The 22959-nt window shown below is 35.2% G+C and overlaps 1 protein-coding gene across 5 annotated transcripts in view; it reads right to left on the bottom strand.

Moving 5' to 3' along the window:
- Positions 1 to 22959, bottom strand: part of DIAPH3 (diaphanous related formin 3) — a 201101-nt gene that overhangs the window by 116178 nt on the left and 61964 nt on the right. For all 5 annotated transcript variants that reach the window (XM_064713728.1, XM_064713699.1, XM_064713709.1 and 2 more), the window contains one exon: positions 415 to 513. In XM_064713728.1, coding sequence (XP_064569798.1) covers positions 415 to 513 — 99 coding nt within the window. The remainder of the gene's footprint in view (positions 1 to 414; positions 514 to 22959) is intronic.

The following is a 22959-nucleotide window of genomic DNA, read 5'->3' as shown; positions in this document are numbered from 1 at the left end:
TTATTCCGTAATACTGAGTGTCACCTAGTTTCTACAAAGTTCATGAGATGGGCAGACACACTGCAGGCATTTTCATCCTTTTGTTGACAAGGGATGGGGACATGCAGGGGAAGGGGGCATCCAGTACTCCTTGATGGATATATTGAAAATACAGATGGATTAGATACATAGCTTTATGCTTGCACTTCAATACATACAGTCTTGAACAAGGAATAATCTTTAACTACTTCTCGGGTCTTTTTAAGTGTTTCAGTTGTGTAAACTCATATTTGTGCTTAAAACAATATGCACATCTTTAAACACATTTCAAACAATAAGTGGTTACCAGGTAATCACACAAGAGAGAAAGGCATTTTTACGGAAGATTTATACATTACTCTGAGGGAAAAAAAATAACTAACAGAATCTACTTACACAGATTCTGTGCAATCTTAGGATCCAAAACTTTTAATTCTTTGATGCGTTTCTTAATGGATTTCTTTTCTTCAAAATCCTCCTCCTCCTCTCTTTTTACTGCCAGATTAATCACAAATACAATCATGGTTAATTCTTAATATTTAAAGGAAACATTCATGAATTCAGAAAGCACATTTGCTATCAAGCATAGTCAATTCACAGAGAAAAGATCATAAAACACACAGACAAAAACTTGAGAGGTTTTGCATGTTTTGTTTGTATTTCAATACTTTTGCTGTTCAGTCAAATTTGTCAGCTTGTTAGCCTTCTATATTTTTTTTTTTTAATATATAGGGCCTGAATAAACATGCTAATATTACTTGTACAAATTGAGTCATATTTAAAATATCATGCAACATGCTCCAGTTACCCTGGCCAGGCTAGGATTATGAATTGGATTTTAACAATAACAGATCTTAAAAAACATGGCAATATGTCTCAACACTGAGACATCTATCTATTTTTGTGATTGCTTTTGTCTAACTATATGCACCAAAATTATCAAAGATCACCAGCTTATTAAAAAAATAACATTAGCTTAGAATATAGCTGAGTTGTTGTATACCTATATAGCATGTAGGTATATATATGTATGTCTCTATTTTCTTGTCCCCTTCAAAAAGATGTATTTTTAAATATATGATGTTATCACATTATTACAAAATACCACAAAGAAAAAGTGATTGTATAAACATATATTAACATTGCTGGAGATTTTGGCTTATTCTTTCTTTTAATAATTCATACAAATAGAAAATAATTAATACAAATAGGATCTCCCAAATACATTGTGTAAGCTGAATTTATTTCTCATTATTCACACACTGTCATAAGAATTTCACTTAAAATAACAACATAGGCTTGATAAAGTATTAGTAGGAATTATTATGCAAACAAACTAAAAAGCTAAAACCACACAAATCTTTCCTTAAATATGATCTGTTATTGTATTATTTTACAATAATACATCATACAAAATACTCTCTTTTTTAACTTTTCCTTCTTCCTTCCCCCAGTACAAATCTTCACTGTCAAATGCTGTTTACCAAATACATTGCTACTGTTTAGCTAATTCTGTATATTATTTCACAAATGAGATTAGTTTCCCAGCTTTACAGGATGATTGTTCCAAATTAAGTTATACATGCTTCAAATATTTGAGAGAAGAAAATATGCTACAATAATATAATGTGCAACTGACTTCCAAAGGAGATAGGCATAGATGAGAAGTCCTGCCAAGGAGACATAGGATTAAAATTTCTAGCTCAGTGATGATCCTTGACAAAACTCGACATAAGCATGAATTATCAAGAGGATTTTCCTAAGCTGAAATTAATGCCAAAAATGGTAAGAGAGCTATTTAAGAGCTACATAATTCTTAAAAAATGTTTTCAAAAGCACGATAAATTTTGCCAAGGATTGGGACACAGACTAAATGACCTTGAGGTCATTTTGATGACCTTGAGGTCATCAAAGTTGAGGTCTTTGATCTTTGTTGTCTAGGATACAACCAAAGAGATAAGGAATTCAAGACCTCACACAGGGATTGAAGGAACCAGATTCAAGTCCCTTCCGAGTAGGTGGAGAGAGAAATTTGAATCATCTCCTAAATCACTTTTAATACTCTACACTTGCTAGGCAGCACAATGCTCCTGAGAACATGCCACAGTGCAGAAAAGAAGCTGTATTCTGCAAAAATGAAATCACTAAGCTAAGACATAAATCAGGCCTTAGAAGAAGGACTGATAACCAGCATCCTGGAAAATGGGTTACAAAGCCACAATCCTCCTCTTTTGTCTGTTCCCAGTCTACCCACAAAATTCACTTGGCCTTGAATTTCTTTTAGCACATTGAACAGAATGTTTAGCACTCTCCTGTACACACCCTGCTTACTACACATGTGAAAGCAAAAGTAGGTTTTCACCAGCAATGTGAGAACTCTATAGCGCAGGCACCAAAGGAATAGAATGACATTAAAGCTACTGGATAAAAAAAAGGTTACCACTAAAAGTTCACTTTTTCTGATTATGCTTGAAGAAGAGCCCTTACTGAACCCAGAAGGGTATGTCAAGGGGCTGCAAATCCCAGAATCACATGACTGTTTTCTCTTGCAGTTACACACTTTAACAGACCTCTCAAATTTCTTAACTTCTTCAACTACACACTGAAAACTGTGACTCTTAAAAACATGACTTTTGAGTTGCCTCAAAGTCTTATCAATGCTAGAATTGCAGATTCTCCTAGAAGACCTGTACATCCCTGCAGGACAGGTTTCAAGCAATTTTCATGCCTTAATGAAAATACAGTAAAATTCTTCATGGCTACCTTGGAACTTGGCAAAGAAACCTGGAACTTTACAAGAAACAAAATAATTTCCTTTGCAGTCAGAATAAAAAGTAGTTAAATTATCTAAATTTACTCATTTCCTTAAGTGGGCCCTGACAGCCTCAAACTGGAAGCTAAAAGGGCAGAAATTAAAAAAGTATTAAAAAAAAAAGTTTGCCTCTTTCAGCACTAGAAAGCAAACTTTATTCATTATGAGTCTTATGACTGAGATAATACAGACACACAAACATGCAAAAAGAATTAACAGTTAAACATGCACTACTTAATTCCCTACTTCCAAATCAAGAAACAAACTCCTGGCTAATAGCCTCAGGAATTTTCACTCAGGAGGGGGTCATACACAATGTTACAGCACTACTTAAGGCATCACAATACTAAGGAAAAACATTTAAGCATAGAGTGTGTCTACTCTAGGCAACTCATGCAGGAATTGTATGCAGAGTTCTCCAATTATGCAATAAACTAAATTACTGCAAACTTACATGATACTTCTTTAGTAGACTTCAGGTCACGTCCTTATGTAGTTGGCAGCAATAAGAAGCAGAGGACATGTATTACTTTTCTTGCTGGTTTGAAATATTGCACTTCCCACTGAAAACTCTGATACCTCCTAATGCCTCTAGAAATTTTCACCTCCTTTATCAATGTCCTGGTTTTGGACAAGGACACGGGTTATGTGGAACCATGTGGGCATAGCCAAGACACAGTGCAATTCAATCCCATCTCACCTCATGGCCAGCGAGGAGGGAAATGGGTCTCTCTCTTGCTTCATGGAAAAGAAGGGGAAGGAGGAGGCATTCCTTTGCCAGGGAACCAAGTGACAAATGCAGTGGTGGGGTAACACTGGTCCCGACCAGATGATCTGTCTGCCATTTTTTTCATTGTCTTGGGCTTGGGGACAAAACATGGAGGCAGATGGTCTGTCCATCATTTTGTTCACTGTCCCAGTCAGTGAGCAATTCCCTGCAAATCACTCTCTTTTTGTAAACTTTTGTTATTAATATTGTTGCTGTTACTGTTCTTATCTCATTGCTGTTTCCAGTAAATTGCTTTTATCTCTGCCTTTTTTATCTCCCATTGAAGGTTGTAAGGGGCACTGAACAAGGGAGTGCCACTCCTAAACCATAACAAGTGGCAAAAAAAAAAAAAAAAAAGCCCCCAAAATCCCAAGAAACATAACTGTTCTCTATTTCCAACAAGTAAAAAGAGAAAGAAATCCCACAGCTGAAGGGAATGAATAGAAATATCTGAACAGGTTAAGTAAGAATCTAGACTAAAAGGAAATCAAAGAAAATATGCAGTTAAATTTTCATTTGTGGAGAGCACTGGAATAGAAGGGAAAGTATACACAAGAAAGAAAATGGGAACATCTGCTTACAGTGGAAAAAAAAATAAAGCAGGCTAGTGGGAGTGGGCAGCTGCTGCAGAAAGGATGTGACTATTTGAAGGAGCTAGAGATGTGAGATGTTACCATGCTAATGAGAGAAGAAACCAGGGGATCACAAAATACACAGACAGTTCTCGCAGCTCCAGAAGTTTGATCTTACTAAGCATGAACTTTTTCAAAATGACTTTCTTTTCAGCTATTATACAATAGAAAACTACACACCCTTTAAAGTTCTGTGTATACATCAAATCTAGCCCACTGGAGACACATACATGGCCCCCAGCATCTGAGCTATGTATTGTCAGTAGTACCTTATCTGATGCTCCTGCTCTGCCCTCTCAGGCTGAGAAACAAAGTGCTACAGCACTTTGAACCACACAAGAATGCATCTCCCACCCTTCACAGCTCCTCTTATCTTCACACCCTATATCCTTATTAAACAGACTAAAATTAACAGATGTGGTTGCCAACATACACACGCACCAACACCTCAAAGGAGTTTTGGATACTGGACAGATTGCTTTTACTATCTCCTTCATATTCAGATCCATATACACATTTAAATGTAGTCAGCTACCTCCATCTGTGGGAATGACCTGACTGAAATTAGGGTCCTGGAAAGAGTGGTGACAGGACTGTGTCATAAATACTTGGAAGTATTGGAAGCCTGCAGAACAGCACTTCATAAAATTGTGGACTGGATCCTAGGGAGCTACTCTGTAAAACTCTGAAACAATTTCATTCTTGGTAGGTGCCACTGAAATAATCTACATTCATGAATTGCAATACACATTTCTATTTCTGCCACAGGTCTGGATATAATCTGCTACCCACAATCTTTGTAAGAAAAATCATGTCTGTGCATCTGTATGCTAAAGAAAAAAAATCTTCTAAAACATATCATCCTAGTGGAAAAAACCAAAACAAAATACCTTTGAAATACAAGCTTTAACTTTTGAAGACTTGGATTGCTTTTACAGCTGCATGACTACTGTCCTATAATATGACATGAAACAAAACAAAACAAACCTTTAGTCTCAAAAGAAAAAATAAAAAGGCACCACCGAGCCTATTACCTAGACCATGACACTACACAGGTGCCATCAGATCCACTTATTTCATATTGAGCTGTTCACCAGCAGTTATTTGTGACAATTTACTTTAAAATACAAAAGAAATTATGAACTAGATCTAAGTAGTTTTACAACAGTCTTGAAAATAGCTTTCTTTTTTTTTTATGAAGACAAGGCTAAAATAAGGTTTTCTAGGCATAGCTCACAGAAGTAGGAAGAATGCCTGAACACTGAAATACCAGGAAGTGGATAAATATTCTGCTTTCCAAACTAAGCAACCTAAGGTTGCATCAACACAATTGTTAGCATAAGGGACTTCTCATCACTAAAAGATCTGTTTTAAATTATAGTTCATTCTAAACCAAGAACATTAAACTCTCACATTTTTCAACAGTAGCTGACAAAATTCTGAAGGAAAAAAAAAAAACAACCCTGAAGTCTTATTTGTTAGGAAGTAACTAAAATGCTCACAGTAATACAGCATGCAAAATCAGAACAATCATTCTCTTAGTTACAATCTGAACACTTGCTGGGCTCCCCACTAGAACCGAAAGTTTTAACCAAGAGTGATTCAACTCCTGGAAAGATCTGAAACTTCATTAATTCTTGTCTGAAGGGAAAGATAAAAGGGGAGGCTGAAATGAGCTTCAGCTACAATGGAATTTGCTGGACAGGGAAAAGCAAAGCATACTGCTGTTCCCAGCAGAACAGAGACTAGTGCCAGCAGACACTTAATTCTATAGTTTCCAGATCTCCCCATTCTAAGATATATTCCTACCATCAAGATTTAGTTGTTTGGGCCTTACAAAGCTGATCCATCACTTGCCAAAGGCATCAAAAGCTGAATAACAGCTCTGAGTGCACTTGTACCCAAAGGGAGCATAGCTGATTCAAGAAACACCATAACATTATTGATTGTAAATTGGAATGGCAAGTGTTCCCCTCTACTGTTTGGTGTTCAACAGTTGCCTTTCAAACATTGTTGAATTCCAGAGCAAAATCTTTTCATTTAATAATCCCTGACAGATTGTTCTCGCATTACATTTGTGTAATTCCTCTTTAACCCTAATAAATGTTGAACTTTAAGTCCTTCAGCACAGTCCCAGTTCTTAATTGTGCTTTGTGCGAAGAAAGACATCATTTTTTATAATCTTGATCCATTTCACTGTATCTCTACTATACTTTTTATTAGTAAGAAGAAAGGAAACCACAAAAAATGTGGAGAATGTGGGCACAGTTTGAACTTTTATAATGAAACATTAACTGATTACTTTGTTTTCCTTTATTAACAGTTCCCAAAACCCTTTTTTTGCCAGTATATCAGTAATTTATTGATTGTATCAATTGGTATCAACTTTGGCAATAGTAGATATTCAAGCCTTTTTTAAAACTGTCACCTTGCTTCCTTTCTTCTGATGTTGGCATAAATTCAAGCGACAGTTTACATAGCCCAGTTCATAGCTGAGCTGTTTCATCCTTCAGTTCCCTTAGAAGTCCAGGGTGAATACCAGCTGGTCCTAGCAATCTGTTACTGTCCACTTTATTGACCTATTCTAAAACTCACTCTACTGACCGTGGAAGTTATGTTTCGTGTGCTAATGTGGTGTTCTCCCAAAGTCCAGCTTGGAGGAAAGTTCATTATTATCAAACAGAAATAATTCAGAGCTTCAGCATTTGGAAACAGGAAAAAAAGTGTCTTACTCCTTTTTTTTCCTTTGGAAGGCAGATATGACACACTAAATCATATTTTTATATAGCATTTTTATTAGATCTTTATCCATGTTAAAAATTCAATAGTATGAAAATTTTAAACCTTAGCTCTAAATCGCAAAGCAGTTACAATCAGAAACCAACTGAAGTCCTCACCATTAATATACAAGCACATACTCCTAAGTGAAATCTGCATGAAAAAGAGACACTCAAAGATGTGGCTTTTGCTGCTTACAGATTATATGTAGCATCTGTTAAATATGCTTAATATGCTGCTGTCTCTGTATTTCCTTAACTATGCTCTGGGTCTTTTTTAGGTGAGTCTACAAGTTAAATATTTTTTTATCTTTTAATGAAGAATTCATTACTTTGTTTGATATCAAAACTCTTTAAACTTCACCAAATAGCTTCTAGAAGCATGACTTGGCCTATTTCTAGACCAAAGTCCAGCATACAAGCTAATTTCAGTTCTTCTTACTGTGCAAGTCTTGAAAATGTTGGTATTTATTATTTATTCACAAAACAAAGTAGAAGAATCTTTTTGGTTTTTATATCTTAATTTACTACCCGGGAAAAATTACTTCATCATAATCTTCACTTTCAATTTAATACAGATGTTTCCAGCCTTGAGTTTTAAAGACTACAAGTCTTTGAACATGTAGTAATTTAAGCTTTTTCACCTTTGGAGGAGGACGTGAGGGTGCTGGTGGATGAATGACTGGACATGACCTGACAATGTGCACTTGTCGCCCAGAAATCTATCCCATCCTGCGCTGCATCAAAAGCAGCCTGGCCAAGAGATCAAAGGAGGTGATTCTACCCCTCTACTTCACTCTGGTGAAACCCCACCTGGAGTGCTGCACTGAGCTCTGGGGTCCCCACCACAGGAAGGACATGAACCTCTTGGCCCAGGTCCAGAGGAAGGCCACAAAGACAATCAGAGAGCTGCAGCACTTCTACAAATACAGGCTGAGAGAGCTGGGTTTGTTTATCTTAGAGAAGAGAAGCCTCTAGGGAGACCTTGAAGCTCTTGAATATTTCAAGGGAGCTTATACAAATTAGTGTCTGTTGTGACAGGACAAGGGTTTTAGCCTAAAAACCATTGATTTAGACTAGATATATAGGTAACATTTTTTACAGTGCAGGTGAGGAAACAGTGGTTGCCTGGAGAAGCTGCAGATGCCTCACTCCTGGAAACATTCGAAGGCAGGCCAGATGTGGCTCTGAGCAATTTGATGTCATGGACAATGTCCCTGCCCACTGCAGATGAGTTTGACTAGATGGGCCTTCCAATCCCAACTATTCTACGATTCCAAAAGCCACAGTATGGAGACACAGCTGAGCGTTTCCGGAAATATATGAAAGTTCATTCCTTCCCCTACACACACACTCTGCTTTTGTCCTGCTTGCATAGTCCTAGAATTTATGAAAAGGGAAGCATGATAATCAATGTACTTTCAAAACTTCAACTCACAAAAATGACCAAAAAATTAACAGGGATGGGGGGAAATGTGACGTTAAAGTAGTAAGTTTAATCAGCTTATGGAGTAATCAAATGAGCACCGAAGAGAGGCAGATCATGTAACCAGAAGCAGGGCAGAAGACATCAGTCAGGCCTCTTCAACTGAGCATCAATGAACTGACATGCGCTCTGTTGCTCAAAGAGCACCATCCTGTGATCCCAGCAGAGCAGAAGCTCGCAATGCATCTGAAGGAAGCTATTCACTATTTTCCTATTTTTATCTGTATAGTGAATTCCAGAGCTTAGCTTTCTGTTGTGCCACTTCCCTGCACAGCCATATAAACACTATCAAACAAGAAAAGAATTGGACTCCCCCCATCTAGCAGCACCAGATTTGCCTGCCACTGAAATGGCACATAACAAGTTCATGAAATTTGCTATCATATAAATTATAAACAAAAATTACACATTTTTAATTAACCATTTGTTTTTAAAGGTAATTGCTCTCAGAATAGTACACTGTAACTGATTAGAGAGACATTTTTCATAATTGATTTGATCTTTGTTATTGTAAGATTTAAAGTTAACAAGTACCATCTGAGTATACATATAGGTTGAAGACTTTTTCTGACAGAAAAATTATTCCATCAAGACCTCTTCTCCTTCCTTTAAACTATGGGGTTCATTTCACTTGTGTAAAATATTGTTGTATAATCTTACCAGCATCCAGTCTCAAAATCAGTTTAACTAAATATCCTTATTGATGAACAATACCTCAATTCACAAGAAACACAATTTTTATTAGTTATTATGTAGATGTAATTTCATTGCAGAACACTGTAGTACAATATAGTGCATATTGCACTATATGTTATTCATCTGTAAGTAATTTTGCTGAACAATTTTGCTGAATACTTTTTATAAAGTATTCTCTGTGTTCTGATGTTATTTTTAATTCTGTTGTTAATGTCTGATATTAACTTAATACAATTCAAATTATTTCCAGGAGGAAAACACTGGATTAGGCTTTCAAGCTAATTCTTTGAGTGACTATACAAAAACACCCCAAGACATGGAACTAGAATAGATGAGGTAGTGCAAGGGCAGGAACGAATGATCTGACATAAGAGGGACAAAAAACTTACTAGGCTACCACTGTCACCTCATAGCACTGTCAGTGCCTCACAAACCACAAAGGCAGGGGCAGTACCAACCTGACAAAGGACTGATCATTAACTTGTGACAAGAAACAGCAGTACATGGGACTCCAAACTAAAAGGGCAAATGGAAAAGAATAGCAAACTGGAATTACTAGGGAGGAGCTGTTGTATTCTGACTGAAATGGAATGAAGAGCCATGGCCAGCAGTGAACTGCCAAATTACAAAGGCAGCAGGCAATCAAGGGTATCAGAGATAATAAAGAGCACTCCCACACTAGCACCTAAAGTACATCAAAGCACCTGAAGCATATCTGGAGATCAGGATGGGACACTTCTATCAGCCTAAGACATGAAAGGCTGGTATATAGTCAGCCATAGCGACTAGATCTCCAGGACGATGGCATTAGCTGAATAGCAGCCTGAAAGTAGTGGCCTTGCAGGTCAGATGTCTGGGTTTGAACCTTCAGAGTGAGACTGCTTACCCCTTGTTACAATCCCTGAGAGCTCGGAAATCTGGGAGGCAAGCCAAAAAAAAGACAAATCACTGTGGATCTCCCATCCTGCAATGTGCAACCCACCCTCTTCCTCATGCACCGCTGATAAACCGGCTGCTTACAAACGTGTACCCTATGTGCTGTATGGGAGCAGGAGAGACAACATAAAGGAATGCAAATCTATCCCTTACTTGTAAAGTTTTGCAACAATTAATAGTAACTACTGTGTCATCTAATAAACGTAAAATAGGAACTCATAGTCCAAAGTTCGGGTAACTCCTAAAACAAAGCACAGCAGATACATTTTTCATAATTTTGTTAGGTCTATTTTTAAAATATTGAGGTCTTTTTCTTAAAGAGGCATTCTCAAGGCAAGTGTGCCTGAATCTCTCTGAACTACTTGTCTGGAACCAATCTGCAGTTCAATTTATTCATGACTAGTTTTTACTTATTTCTTGCGGTTTAAACAGTTCTTTTCCCTTTCTAATGCTCTTCTTAAAGAATGTCAAAATATCTTAGCACTACAACATGATCTTTGATATTTTTAATTAAATAGTTCAAATCCATTTAATCTCTTCACCTGATGATACCAGAAGCTTCTACGCATCTGTGATTTAATCTGCCTTGAGTCTGGGACAGTAGAACTGAAAGCCACATTACAAAGCGTGACTTGTAAACATATTAATGACAATGCTTCCCTACTGGAAACATTTCTATGAAATCCAGGATTTGTTCTGCTCTCCTTCCCTCATCTTTATTTCCTTTTTTTTTGTAAACAACCAATACATATATATATATATCTAAAAATACCCATATGTACATAAACTGAAGTAAAAAAATCACAGATTCTAGTGCTAACCTAAAATTTGTGTTCACAGTGTTAAATTTCAGGCATGAGCATCTCCACTAAGTTCTGATTCCCTGACCACAAGGGAAGGCAAGAGAACTGTGCTATGCTCTTAGCCAATATCAAATCCATCTGAATGGACTGGAGAAGTGTGAGCTTGTTTCAGAATGATTCTTTCTCACGTGTTTAATTCCCAGGTTTCTTTGCTTTCTTGCGCAATAGCTACACTCACACTCTCCATTCTCAAACACAACCAATATTCTGCCACCTTTAAGCAGTCAGTCAGCTACCAGAGGTCTGAATAATCCACAATTAGCAAAGGAATGCCAGCAAGGCCAGGCAAAGCCAGTAACAAGCTACCTATCTTCCTGTCCTGCTCTCTGTACTGGCCCCCGCAGCCATCAGGTACATGCTGGGGTCTCTACAGCATACTGGTAAATATGAGGTAGGCAAATGCAGTAGCATTTAGCAATGTGAAAAAGGGATTAAACATGTTAAAATTTCTCTGCTATGTGAGAAAAGTTCTGTTTCAAATCAACAAGTGAAGCTACAGTTAAAGGCTTTGTATAAAAGAAGTCCTGCAGTTTCGGTTTTGTAAACCCTACATGTAGTAAAAACTACCATGAGATTACTTGAAATCCACTTGAACAGAGCAAGCTCTTTCAGAACTAAGAGGACTTAAAAGTAACATAACATTTGCCAATCATATTTAAGTATTTGGCTTTGTTCTCAAATTTGTCTTTCTTCTACTCATCCAGCTTCTGTAACATCCTACCCTTCTTGAATCTGAAAATGCTTCCAAACTCTGCCATCACAAAGTTCAGCCTTTTCTTAACATATGCAACAGATCATTGAGACTATTTAGTAAATAATTATTCCCAAAACTGATCCTTCAAAAACTCTATTAATAGCCTCATAGTCCAATGCAGCCTTTTTCAATATTCCCCACATCCTCTTAAACGTACCTGTTTTACAAGTCTGCAGCTAATCCCACTTTTCATTAATACTGGTACAATGGCAGTCCTACTGCAATCCGGACTTTAAACAGATCATATTTGTTTTGCTTAGAAAAACTGTCATCTCAAAAAACTAAAATGTTATCTATTGCCTAGCATAATTTACTTTTCTTATGCCGAATCTGACACACACTTCACTCTCCTTTTTTTAATCTACCACTGTGTCTTTGATTGTAATTTGTAGAAAAACTGTTCAGTGTTTCTGCATATCATTGATAATGAACTAATGAATCTATGAAATAGTCCTCAGACATGTTTGAATATAACTTCTAGAAAAGGTGCTGTCTTTTTTGCCAGTAAAAACAAATAAAACCCCCTTCAGTATTCCCTTGCTATAACTACTAAATGATGCATGATTCCCTTGCAATCATCACTAAATATCATACACAGTTTCTAATAAAAGCAGTGAAATGGATTTACATAATTGAATAAAGAAAAAAACAATAATGGTCTACAGTGTAAGTTAAATTCAAGCGCACAAGCACTTCAATTTTATGTGCACAAGCACTTGAAGGATTACGCTGAAACAAAATATGAATTTAGCCAACATTTTTTATTGCTAAAGAAAGAGCTGTCAGTCAGCACATTTGTTTGCATGGTCTCATTAGAGTACATTGCCTCAATCTCAACAGTCATAGTGAAGAATGTTGAGAGCATAACTGAGCATAACTGTATCTACTTAACAAGCATTCATGCACCCTCATTAATTTTTTTCATCTCACTTTGAAGCATGACATGGCTCATACCAGAACAATAACTTGGTGATAATTGTTTGAGACAACAACTGGACAGGAACAGTGCAGAGGTGAACTTGCCTATAGATTATAGTGTGCCTCAGTGAATTACAATTAGCTTTAAAAGTCATCTGTCCTGTTCAGCAGCTTTCAAGATATTTCATTAGCAAGAAATCTTAACATATTTTAGGCTGTAATGACCCAGTTGCATTATATTTCTAAGATAAAAATTTCTCCAGAACACATGACAAATATCACAATATGTGAGCTCACAACTCTATAGTATTTATAAAATTGTCACACAATATAAAGTGAAGCTTAGCTTGTCAGTTATTAATTTAAATGCTAATAAAATCACAAGAATAATTTATACAACTCCCAGATCATAAACCACCTTTACAAAACTCTGATGATAAGTTTCCTGTACTCCTCTGCAAGATAAGTGTCATATTTAGGAATATATCAAAACAATTCAGATCGAGTACAAATCACTAAGGAAAACAACCGTACATGGAGCTGTATAATTTTATTCCACAACAAGCTAAAGGAAAATAGACTATATGTCTACCTAACCTATGGTTATTATAATATACTGATACAAAAATAAAAACCAAAACCCACACCACAAAACCTAACAAGATTACTTACAAATTATATTTAAACAATTTTTCAGATTTTTAACTCTTTTAATACACTCCTATGTGCTGATAGTGTTCCCTGTCTCTTCTAGAAGAATCACTTCAACGCTGCATTAATTGTAGCTTTTGCTGCCCCAAAACTCAGCCTTTTTTGAAGTCAGAGGAAAACATCATCTACATTTATCTGTAGTTTCCCAGGAAATTGTCAAAATCAAAGTGTTCTACTTCAGCAACAGAAAAATCTCCATTTCTAGAAAAACATTATTTCTTTAAAATTATTCATAGTAAGAAGGCTGACTTCATAATAGAAATGGGCTTTGTTTGTATTTTTATTATTAAGTGACAGATACCTGTAGAAATTATTCAGTCTTTTTACTAGGATAAAAAGAAAATCTTGGTGATGAAAGAAGAGCTATAAAAATGAAAGCAGATTTTCAACAGAAAGTCTGACTTTAGATGCAGAAAAAAACTGCATTGAAGATCCATTAGAAACCTACATCCTGACCAAATTCTTCAATTTGAAACTAGTAAATGGGCCTCCAGCAACAGACAGTGATGTCAATTTACATAGAAGGCAATTGTGTAGGGAAAAAATAATTTCAACTTAAAGAAGAAACAGACTTAAATTAAAATTTTCCACTGCCTTAGGAAAAGACCACACATAGTGACAACATGGAGACAGACCAGTGCATCTATTCATAACAGAAAGCTGGACAAGCATAATTACAAACGAAAGAACGAAAGAAAGAACGAAAGAAAGAAAGAAAGAAAGAACGAAAGAAAGAAAGAACGAAAGAAAGAAAGAACGAAAGAAAGAACGAAAGAGAAAAGTGCAAGACTTACTTTTCTGCAGCTAGCAAGTCTTCAGGAAACAGGAAAGGTTTCAAATACAGTTTAAAACCAGTTGTTAATCCATTAATTGTTTTCTGTTTTAACTGATTTCTGAAAAAGCCATACTTAGAGCTCCATAGCCATTATTTTCAACACATACTAAAAGGCAGCACTGAGAATAAATGCACTTATAGTTTCCAGTGTAAGGCCACAAGTCTTTGAGCCACTGCCATTTCTTAAAGCATACTTTTTAGTCATCATGGTCTTCCCCAAAACTGGGGATGTTCCCATACAAACATGGTGCAGGAACTTTACTTTCAACCTCATATGTTCAAAATAGAAAAAGTTACATCTGTACACGTGGATAACATGTCTCAATGGATTCCAATCACTGAAAGGCAAACCCTCTCTCTCTAACAGTTGTGTAACTCTCTCCTGTGCTCTACTCACACATCATCCATTACCTGGAACAGCATCCTGGAGTTAACAGAATAAATATCACCCTTTTAAAAGCAATATGATGCTTAGAGTTACCAGCAAGAGAACAGCTGGTAAAAGCATAAATGCACTTGAAGCAACCAACAACCACATTATTATCATAAAGTTCTCTCCATACAGCAATCAATGCTTATTCATCCTAAATCCCACCCATTCATTCTCCTTATAACAATGTCTGGTGCATCTGCAAATGAAGTCTTTTGGAGCCTCTATACAATAGAGATTTTGGCACACTTACAACAGATGGGATGCAAACATGATGTTTACTTTTGGTTTAACTATACCAGTGCAAGTCAAGAATGGAGAGAAAGCTGTTGGAACTGTTGGTTGTGTTTCTCCTATGGTGCTTTTTTTTTGGGGTGGGGGGGAGTGGGGAGGGGAGGGCTAGTGGACTGGTGGTGATAGTTTTTTCCCAAATACTTAAGCATTGTTTGTCTATAGTTCTCACACTTCCAACACTTACTTCAGAAAGAGTGAGTTCAAAAACCTCTTAGACTTCCCATACTTACTCTGGAAAACGGGATTAAGAACACATAAAAGCTAACAATGCTTTATGGAAGGACCTTATGGAAAAAGAGAAGGCAGATGGAATTCTATCTACACATTTGAGTTATTTTCTCTACTAAGGTTCCACTGAATCTCAAGTGCATCCAAAGACACATATCCAGCAAAATTTCAGATGGATAAACTTTTGGAAGGAAAATTCATCCAAAAATCTACAGCAGAAAAAAATCCTCACCTAAAAATAAATAAATATATATCCAGTGTCTCTGGATTCTGGATGGATAAACCTTTCTGTAAAGAAAAAGACCAAAATTTCTTCACATGTGAAAACAAAAACAAGTGTCATGGCAGCATTGATATAGCAGTTTAATTTTACCCAAAATGAAGTACAAGAATGGGAAAATGCCATATAGTCATAGGGAGCATTTTTTGGTTTCTGCCTTCAGAAATCAAGACTTCTAAACATTATGCAGTCACCATTGAAGGTTCTTTGTCAGCTATGCTCCTGCCCTTCTCTCCTTCTTTTCCCCTACCAGAGGTACAAACACTGAACTCCTCCAGGATAGGAAGTGGTCTGAACTCTGTCCATAGTCAAATACAATGATCTGCCTTCATTATGCAGGATTTAGATGATCATAGTGCAATTCATGAACCTCTGAAAAAAATGTTGGGTTTTTTTTTTCATTTCTTTTCTTATACCACACTTTACAAAACTTGGCTTAGTGATTTTAAATTTAGGATAAGAAAAGAAAAAGATAATGTGTCATAACAACATGTTCATAATGTCATGTTTTATAATTGAGGTGGTGGGTTTAAGAAGAACTGATCTGATCAATACTCAAAATCAGGACAGTAATTCCAACTTTTGTCTTCTTTATCCACTCTAGAAAATGAAGCCTTTGTTCCTCAGAATGAAAATAGGAAGCTGTTGTCTCTTTGAAAGCACTCAGCAGTTGAATCCAAAATGCCTTTTACCCAGTCAACCTGAAGGAAAATGTGGCTGTATTTACATTGCTCTATAAGAGGAAGGAGGGAGGTTATACAGCAGTTTCCCACTTCCAAGTAGAGCCTTCAATCTTTCATGACTAGTTTAAAACTGTCCACACTAGCACCACAGATAACCAGGACTGTATTAGACAATGAAAAAATGCAAAATTCTTCTTCCAAAGCTTTCCAGTCCCTTTTAGCTGTACTTCTTTCCATGCTGCTTCAAATAGTAAACCAAATAAATCAAAAAGATTCCATAATGTTTCAAAAGTTAGGTCCCCAAATACTGAGTCTGTACTGTTCCAATGTTCAAGACAACTATTCAGTACCATCTAAAACCAAACAGCAATGTTTCTCTAGGCTATCCGCTTGCAAAAATATGACACTGAGATTAGAAATACACAAGCTTACACTAGCTCTGTAATGTTGATATTTTTATTGTTGTTGATCAAAAGTACCGACATAATTGATTCATTATTCAGTGACTGGAACATGTACTTGACAGCTACAATTTCCCTTACTATCATCCAGGCTTTCAGCAGCAGACACTGAGACTCTGCACAGTAATTCTACTTCTAAAGCTATCTCACCACAAAAATGATCCAGAGTTGCCTTCTTGCATTTATTTTGTAAGAAAAATGCAACCACATAAGCTACTAATCAAAAAACAATAACAGACCTGTTCAACTTTTAAAATACTCTTTTCTCTGTCCACTTAACTTCAAACCAACACACAGATCTAAACTTGACTATACATGGCACTCAGAGACATCATTGTAATTCTGTCAATAAATATGCAAAGCTATTGTTGTTTACATTTACATTTAAATACTGTACATATCTAGAAGCATAATTATTTCTAAGCTATGACCTGCATTTTCCCTGAAATTTGGTAGAAAAAAATTCCTTTGATGTATATTAGAGAAATTTACAAAATACCACTTTATGATTTTATCGTGAAACACATCATGCTAAAAGCCTTCTCCAAGAAAAACTGAAACTTTGGTATAAGATGACATTTCTTCATTAGAAGCCATAAAGGTAGCATTGTTTTAATTCTCTGTGGGTATATTTAAAACCCCAAGTTAACTATAATAGAAAACACATTTTAAAAAACTGCTGTTGTTTCAAACTGGGGAAAAAAGATCTGTACTTAAAGCTGCATAGCCATTATTTTCAACACATACTAAAAATCATAGTTTCAACCAAATATTTTTTAAAATCACAGTCCTAAAGTGCAACAAAAATGAAAGAAAAAATAAAGATGCTTTGCTTCCTAATCTCTAAAACCATAGCATACAAATCTGTTTAAAAAGCAGAGGTTGCAATGCTTACAGAGAAGCACAAATTAGCAATTTATCCAATATGATGTTAAGATACATTTTTAATATGAATGCTCGATGAGTAAAGTTCGGAATCTTTTTTACATGTAGAAAGGTAAAAATAATATAAGACATAATACAGGCTGAAAAAGATTCAAGAATATAGTTGCTATGGTGAAGACAGGAGGCAGTAGAAAGTCAAAAAGACATGCATAAATAGTTTATAAAAAATATTTGGATACATAACAATAAGATGTGGTACAAGAATGTAACATAAGACATTACACTGATTTTACATAACATATGCAAAATTAAAGAAAAATATACAAAGACAGAAACATACGCTGGAAACCTACTGAAAAGTCTAAAGCTGTGCAGAGCCAGAAATTTAATAGCTCATTACTATTTCTACTAGAAAATAAAAGTGGCAAACTATAATTCTTGATCATTTCTAAGTTTTTTGTTAGAATAATCTTGTTGATTACAAAAGGACTGTTTACATAATTTTTTAAAAATCATACTATTTTGATTTTTCATAATCATTACTCAATAATGAGTGTCTGATTTAGTTTAAGATCTAAGGTAAACAGAAGTGTCTTTTTAATTTAAATTATCTCAGTCATTAAACTATCAGGCAGATTTAAACATGCTAAAACTCAGAAAATTTATCATCTTATACTTAAGCAACTAAACTATCACCTTTAAACATTAGTTTCGCATCAAACAACAACAGTAATAGCAACAGCTATAATTCTGATCTACCTATTCTTACAAGTATATGTAAAGATCTCAAAGTAAAGACTAAGGTTTAAAATTACCCAGAATTAAGGAAATTAAGATGAACAATAGAAGTTACAGTTATAAGAATGTTTGGTTTGCTCTACTAAGGGAACGTCCATATCTCACATATCTGTCTACCCACAAGAATGTCACATTCCACCTCAACTAAACTACAGTCTTTAGCACTGTAGAAACAGACAGTGTATGAACAGGAGCGAGCAGACAGCCTGCAGTGTAGGTGCACAAAGTGCATTGCTATTCTGCTATGTGCATCTTAGAGATTTACTCTTGAATGTCCAAGAAATAGGAGAAGATATTTTCTCTCTGAACCACAGAGAAAATCATTGCATGCATGTACAGTTTTCTGAGAAAAGTCTCTCGGAAGGAACTCAACCCAACATTTGAAGCTTAATATTTATGTAGCAAACATGTTACAGGTGAGCAAGCTCTCAGTTGCACATGGGAACATTCCACTTGATAAAAATATGTCAAAATAGTTTCTGAGAAAAATCCGAATGAACCAGATTATTTACTTACTGAAAGCAGCATAAATGTATCTTTCAAACTTAAAGCAACAAGTAACAAAGCAATCCACTTTTAAGTGTAATAAACAAATTGTACTGAACAGCAAATCTCCAGAGCACAAGGGAGTAATTGCATGATAAACAAGTTACAGAGATCTATAACTAAAGCCAATGTCAATCAAGGTCACACAAAGTCTCCATGTGGCTCAACTTGCCATATTTAATAAATAAATCCAGGTATTATCAACAGCATTAACTTGTTAATAGATGAATACTAACAACATAGTCCACATTCTGCAGAAAATGTTAATGAAGAATAAGAACTACTGTGTATAAGTCTGTACTGCACCTCCTCAATAAGATAGATAATTAATAGCCTTACATAATCTGCAGTAGGAATTCATGAACTATCACAAATACTATGCTTTCAGTCGTACAATGCACATCAAAAATAGCTTTCTGACAACAGTCTGAGGACTTCAGATCAAACACTAACAATTAGTTTATGAGATGTTCTTTAAATTCAAGGGGTCACTCATACTGAAAGTATGCTGAACCTTAGCAGAAAAAGATAAGGGAATGCAGTCACCTAAACCTTATTTCCCACCTTGACCTCCACACTCATTCCAGTGTGTTAACATTGCTAACAGTAATTTTTTTTAAATGTTTTTAAAATTAAATACCAGCTCATACAATTAATGCTTGCTTCAGCTCATAAACTACAGAAATTACTCTTAAGTATTTCTGTAATAATTTTTGCTAAAAAGTCTGAAAAACAATTTCAACTTACTTCCTAAATACATCTTTAAAATGTTAGAAAATTATAGAAAATTAACTAGTGAAAAGAAATTAAGTGTTCCAGAGCACAAGCAAAGGCAGGCCATTTTGGGGGAGGGTGGGGGGGGGTGGTGTATTATTTTCTTTTTCTTGGAGGGGGATGTTTAACAGCCAAGAAACCATAGCCCTTTCTGAGTCTTCTATAGGCCAAGGGATCTGACTGGCCTCATATATTCAAGCTGGATACAACTGGATTCTATCAAGATATTCTAGATTAAAAGTTTCTACCTAACACTGTACAGTTTACATCAAACTGTAAGACTATTTTAAGGGTTGCCCAGTATATTAGGAGCAGCTAAAGTAAATGAGGTTTTGGAAGCTTCAATGTGCTGTGTGTCAAGCAAAAGATTACACTGTTACAGGGCATTCCCTCTAAGCTCGTGAGTTACACTGCTAAGAATCTGTGCTCATCATACTGAACTCTCATAGTCTCAAGCCATAATGAGACTGCAAATAAAGGTAAATGGAGCATACCTTTATTTAGATTATATGCTTTAATATACCCTGTAATAAGCAAATTATTCAAGTCTGTTCAGAAGAGTGCCCATTTAAGCTATTGATTTTGGACAGATCTGACACAGGAAAAATCTAATAAAAAGTACTAAGAAAAACATATAAAATGAGGCAATGATTATTTAGCTAATTTTATGACATTATGCACTGTTGATTAAAGTTTTGATTCTGTTGAAATAAGCCTTGAAAGACAAGAACACTAACAAGGCTAAAGAAGAGGGAAAGGATCATGTAGGAATTCTATCCACAAGTCATTTTATCAGAAACAAATAAAATTGCTCTATTCATAACATACTCATGAAGGTATCTATGGCACAAGAGAATTGCATCACATACCTATATACACCAGATTATTCAGCTACCAGAGTATTTTCTTTCCTAAGGGATACAAGGACTCTCACCTAAAATATTCAGTAAATAAGACATAGCTTTGTATTGTAAAAGATTTATTTAATACCATTAATCAATATTTTTCAATAGCAATCTATAAGAAAAGCAAGCCATTAGAACTACCATGATTGACTCCTATCATTACACTTATCAATGTATATCCAAACATTTACCAGAGAGGGGGTTTTAAGTTGATCTGGTTAATTACTGTAAATAACAACATCTGTTCTCTCCAGATTGTAAAAATAATAAAATGAAACTGGGGAAAGTAATATAGTTTTCTCAGTGCTGCTTCTGATAGTGATGCACCTATCCAACTTTTTGAAAGATACAAGCAGTTTACATCTTTTTTTTCTCCAAATAAATAAGTTTGAGATATTGGTTATATACTAAAACCAATAAAACTTCCTTGATTATTTTAAGTCTGCTATACTGCAGTGCCAGAACTAAAATATTGAAACAAAAGCATGTATTTCATTCCCAAAAGAAGTTTAACCTAGCAGCGCCGTCATACATCCACAGGCTGATTTTGTGCAAATAGTCCTTACTTCCTACTGTCACTTTCCAGAAAGTTACATTAAAAAACTTTATAATCTATACCAGTTAATATGATTTTCTCAGCTACTGCTTATCTTCACTTGTATTCAACAATACAAAGCTACCTGCTAAAAATACTTCCAAGAAACTTCATTGTTTTTCATATTTGCATTTATACAGCACTTGCTCCTTGCATGAATTTCCTCAAATTTTAAAGTGTATTTTTTGTGATTGCACTTAACAGTTAGAGCCACCCAAACTCTGCAAAAAGGTACATGTTATTTATTTGTAGTCAGTGGCATGAGATGTGCAGTAAAATACAATGTAAAGAGTTACATAGTTCTCAACCCTGAAACAGGATATGAGAATTTCTTTTAAATCATAAACATAATCCATTTTAATGCTCAGTTATGACATATACAATATTTAGAAAGTGCCAAAAAAGTTCCAGTTTCTGTAGGAAAGTAAACAGGATGCATATCAAATGTGTAAATCACCTTAACCTTTTCCTCAGAAGTGGAGAGTATAACTGAAGACTATATAATAATCTGCAGCACCATTTTCCATCAACATGTAAGTGTTCTAATCTTAGAACAGTTTTTCACAATTTGCACATTAAAAGCTTTTAATCATTACTATAAAAAATACAAAGAGTGAAGTAAATTTTGTAATTTAGGTGAATCCACATGATTTAGAATCCACAAAAGAACCTTTTCCATTAATTCACAAGCTAAGTGCTTAGCAATATTTAAATAGACTCAAAGATTTAACGTTCAGTGTACTATTCCATATAAATAGCAAAGAAAATGCTACAATTTTCTTCAAATTAAAATATTCTGTTAAAAGCTCTCTCTAATATGACAGAGAAATATGAAAAATATGACAGAAACAGGAATCAATGAAGCATTTGGATTCTGGGTTACAAGACAACAAGTATCTATTTCCCTGAAAATAAATCTTGCAGAAAATAACACTGACTTCACTTTTCCAAAAAGTGCAAAAAAGTTTTCTAGTTAAAATCATCGCTGTGCATCTTCCAATTACAGAATCACATTTCTTATGCATTATTACAGATGTACAACTGACATTACTTCTAACATCTGTATTAGGGTTTTCTCTCCTCTTTCACCAAACCTGTAATAACTATTCAGTAATACAGATCATTTACTGTACTATGAGACACTCTTGTGGTACATTAAGGAATGAAGTGATGAGCCAATCATAAACACAGAGATTCAAAGTCAGAAAGCATCCATTACAAGCAAGCTTTAAGAATATTCACCATTTTAGAATTTTTTTTTAAAAAGCAAGCAGGAGAGATCTGCAGCATTCATTCTCACTGAAATGCTGTTCTGACACACTATTTGACAGAAACTAAACAACAGAAATGCTGGAATTGCAAGTGAATTCTTGCCTTTGTTGGCTGGAGAACACATTAATACTACATCACACTCTAAAAGTGAATGTAACTTCATATCATCTTATGTTAAAGAGGGTATGTATTTCTGCAACAAAAATAGATATTTGATAATCTAATGTATCTACCTAAGTAGGAATATCAGACAAATATACTGTAAATATAGTTTTAGGCAAATTCTAATATGCAAGTTTTTAAGCCTCTGTCCAGAAAGCTTCTTATTCCTCCAGCAATTCAGGCAAACAATATTTGTATGACAGCTACTTGAAGTCCTGCTCCTCAAAGTCTGTGCAAGAGTTCTACAAGACTGAAGATGATGTAGTCTCTATTACAGAGATTCTGCATAATTAGTCTAGTATGCAGATTTGGTTATTGCACACATCTTTTGTGAAGAAAAATATAGTTTATCATATGAGAACAACAGTAGTATTTCTATACTATCTCTTCACACATCTTTGCACTAGCCACAATTTTTTAATTGCTGGAAAAAGACAAA

The sequence above is a fragment of the Zonotrichia leucophrys genome, chromosome 1, assembly GCF_028769735.1.
Source record: "Zonotrichia leucophrys gambelii isolate GWCS_2022_RI chromosome 1, RI_Zleu_2.0, whole genome shotgun sequence".
NCBI lineage: Eukaryota > Metazoa > Chordata > Aves > Passeriformes > Passerellidae > Zonotrichia > Zonotrichia leucophrys.
This window is presented reverse-complemented; position numbering and strand designations above follow the sequence as displayed.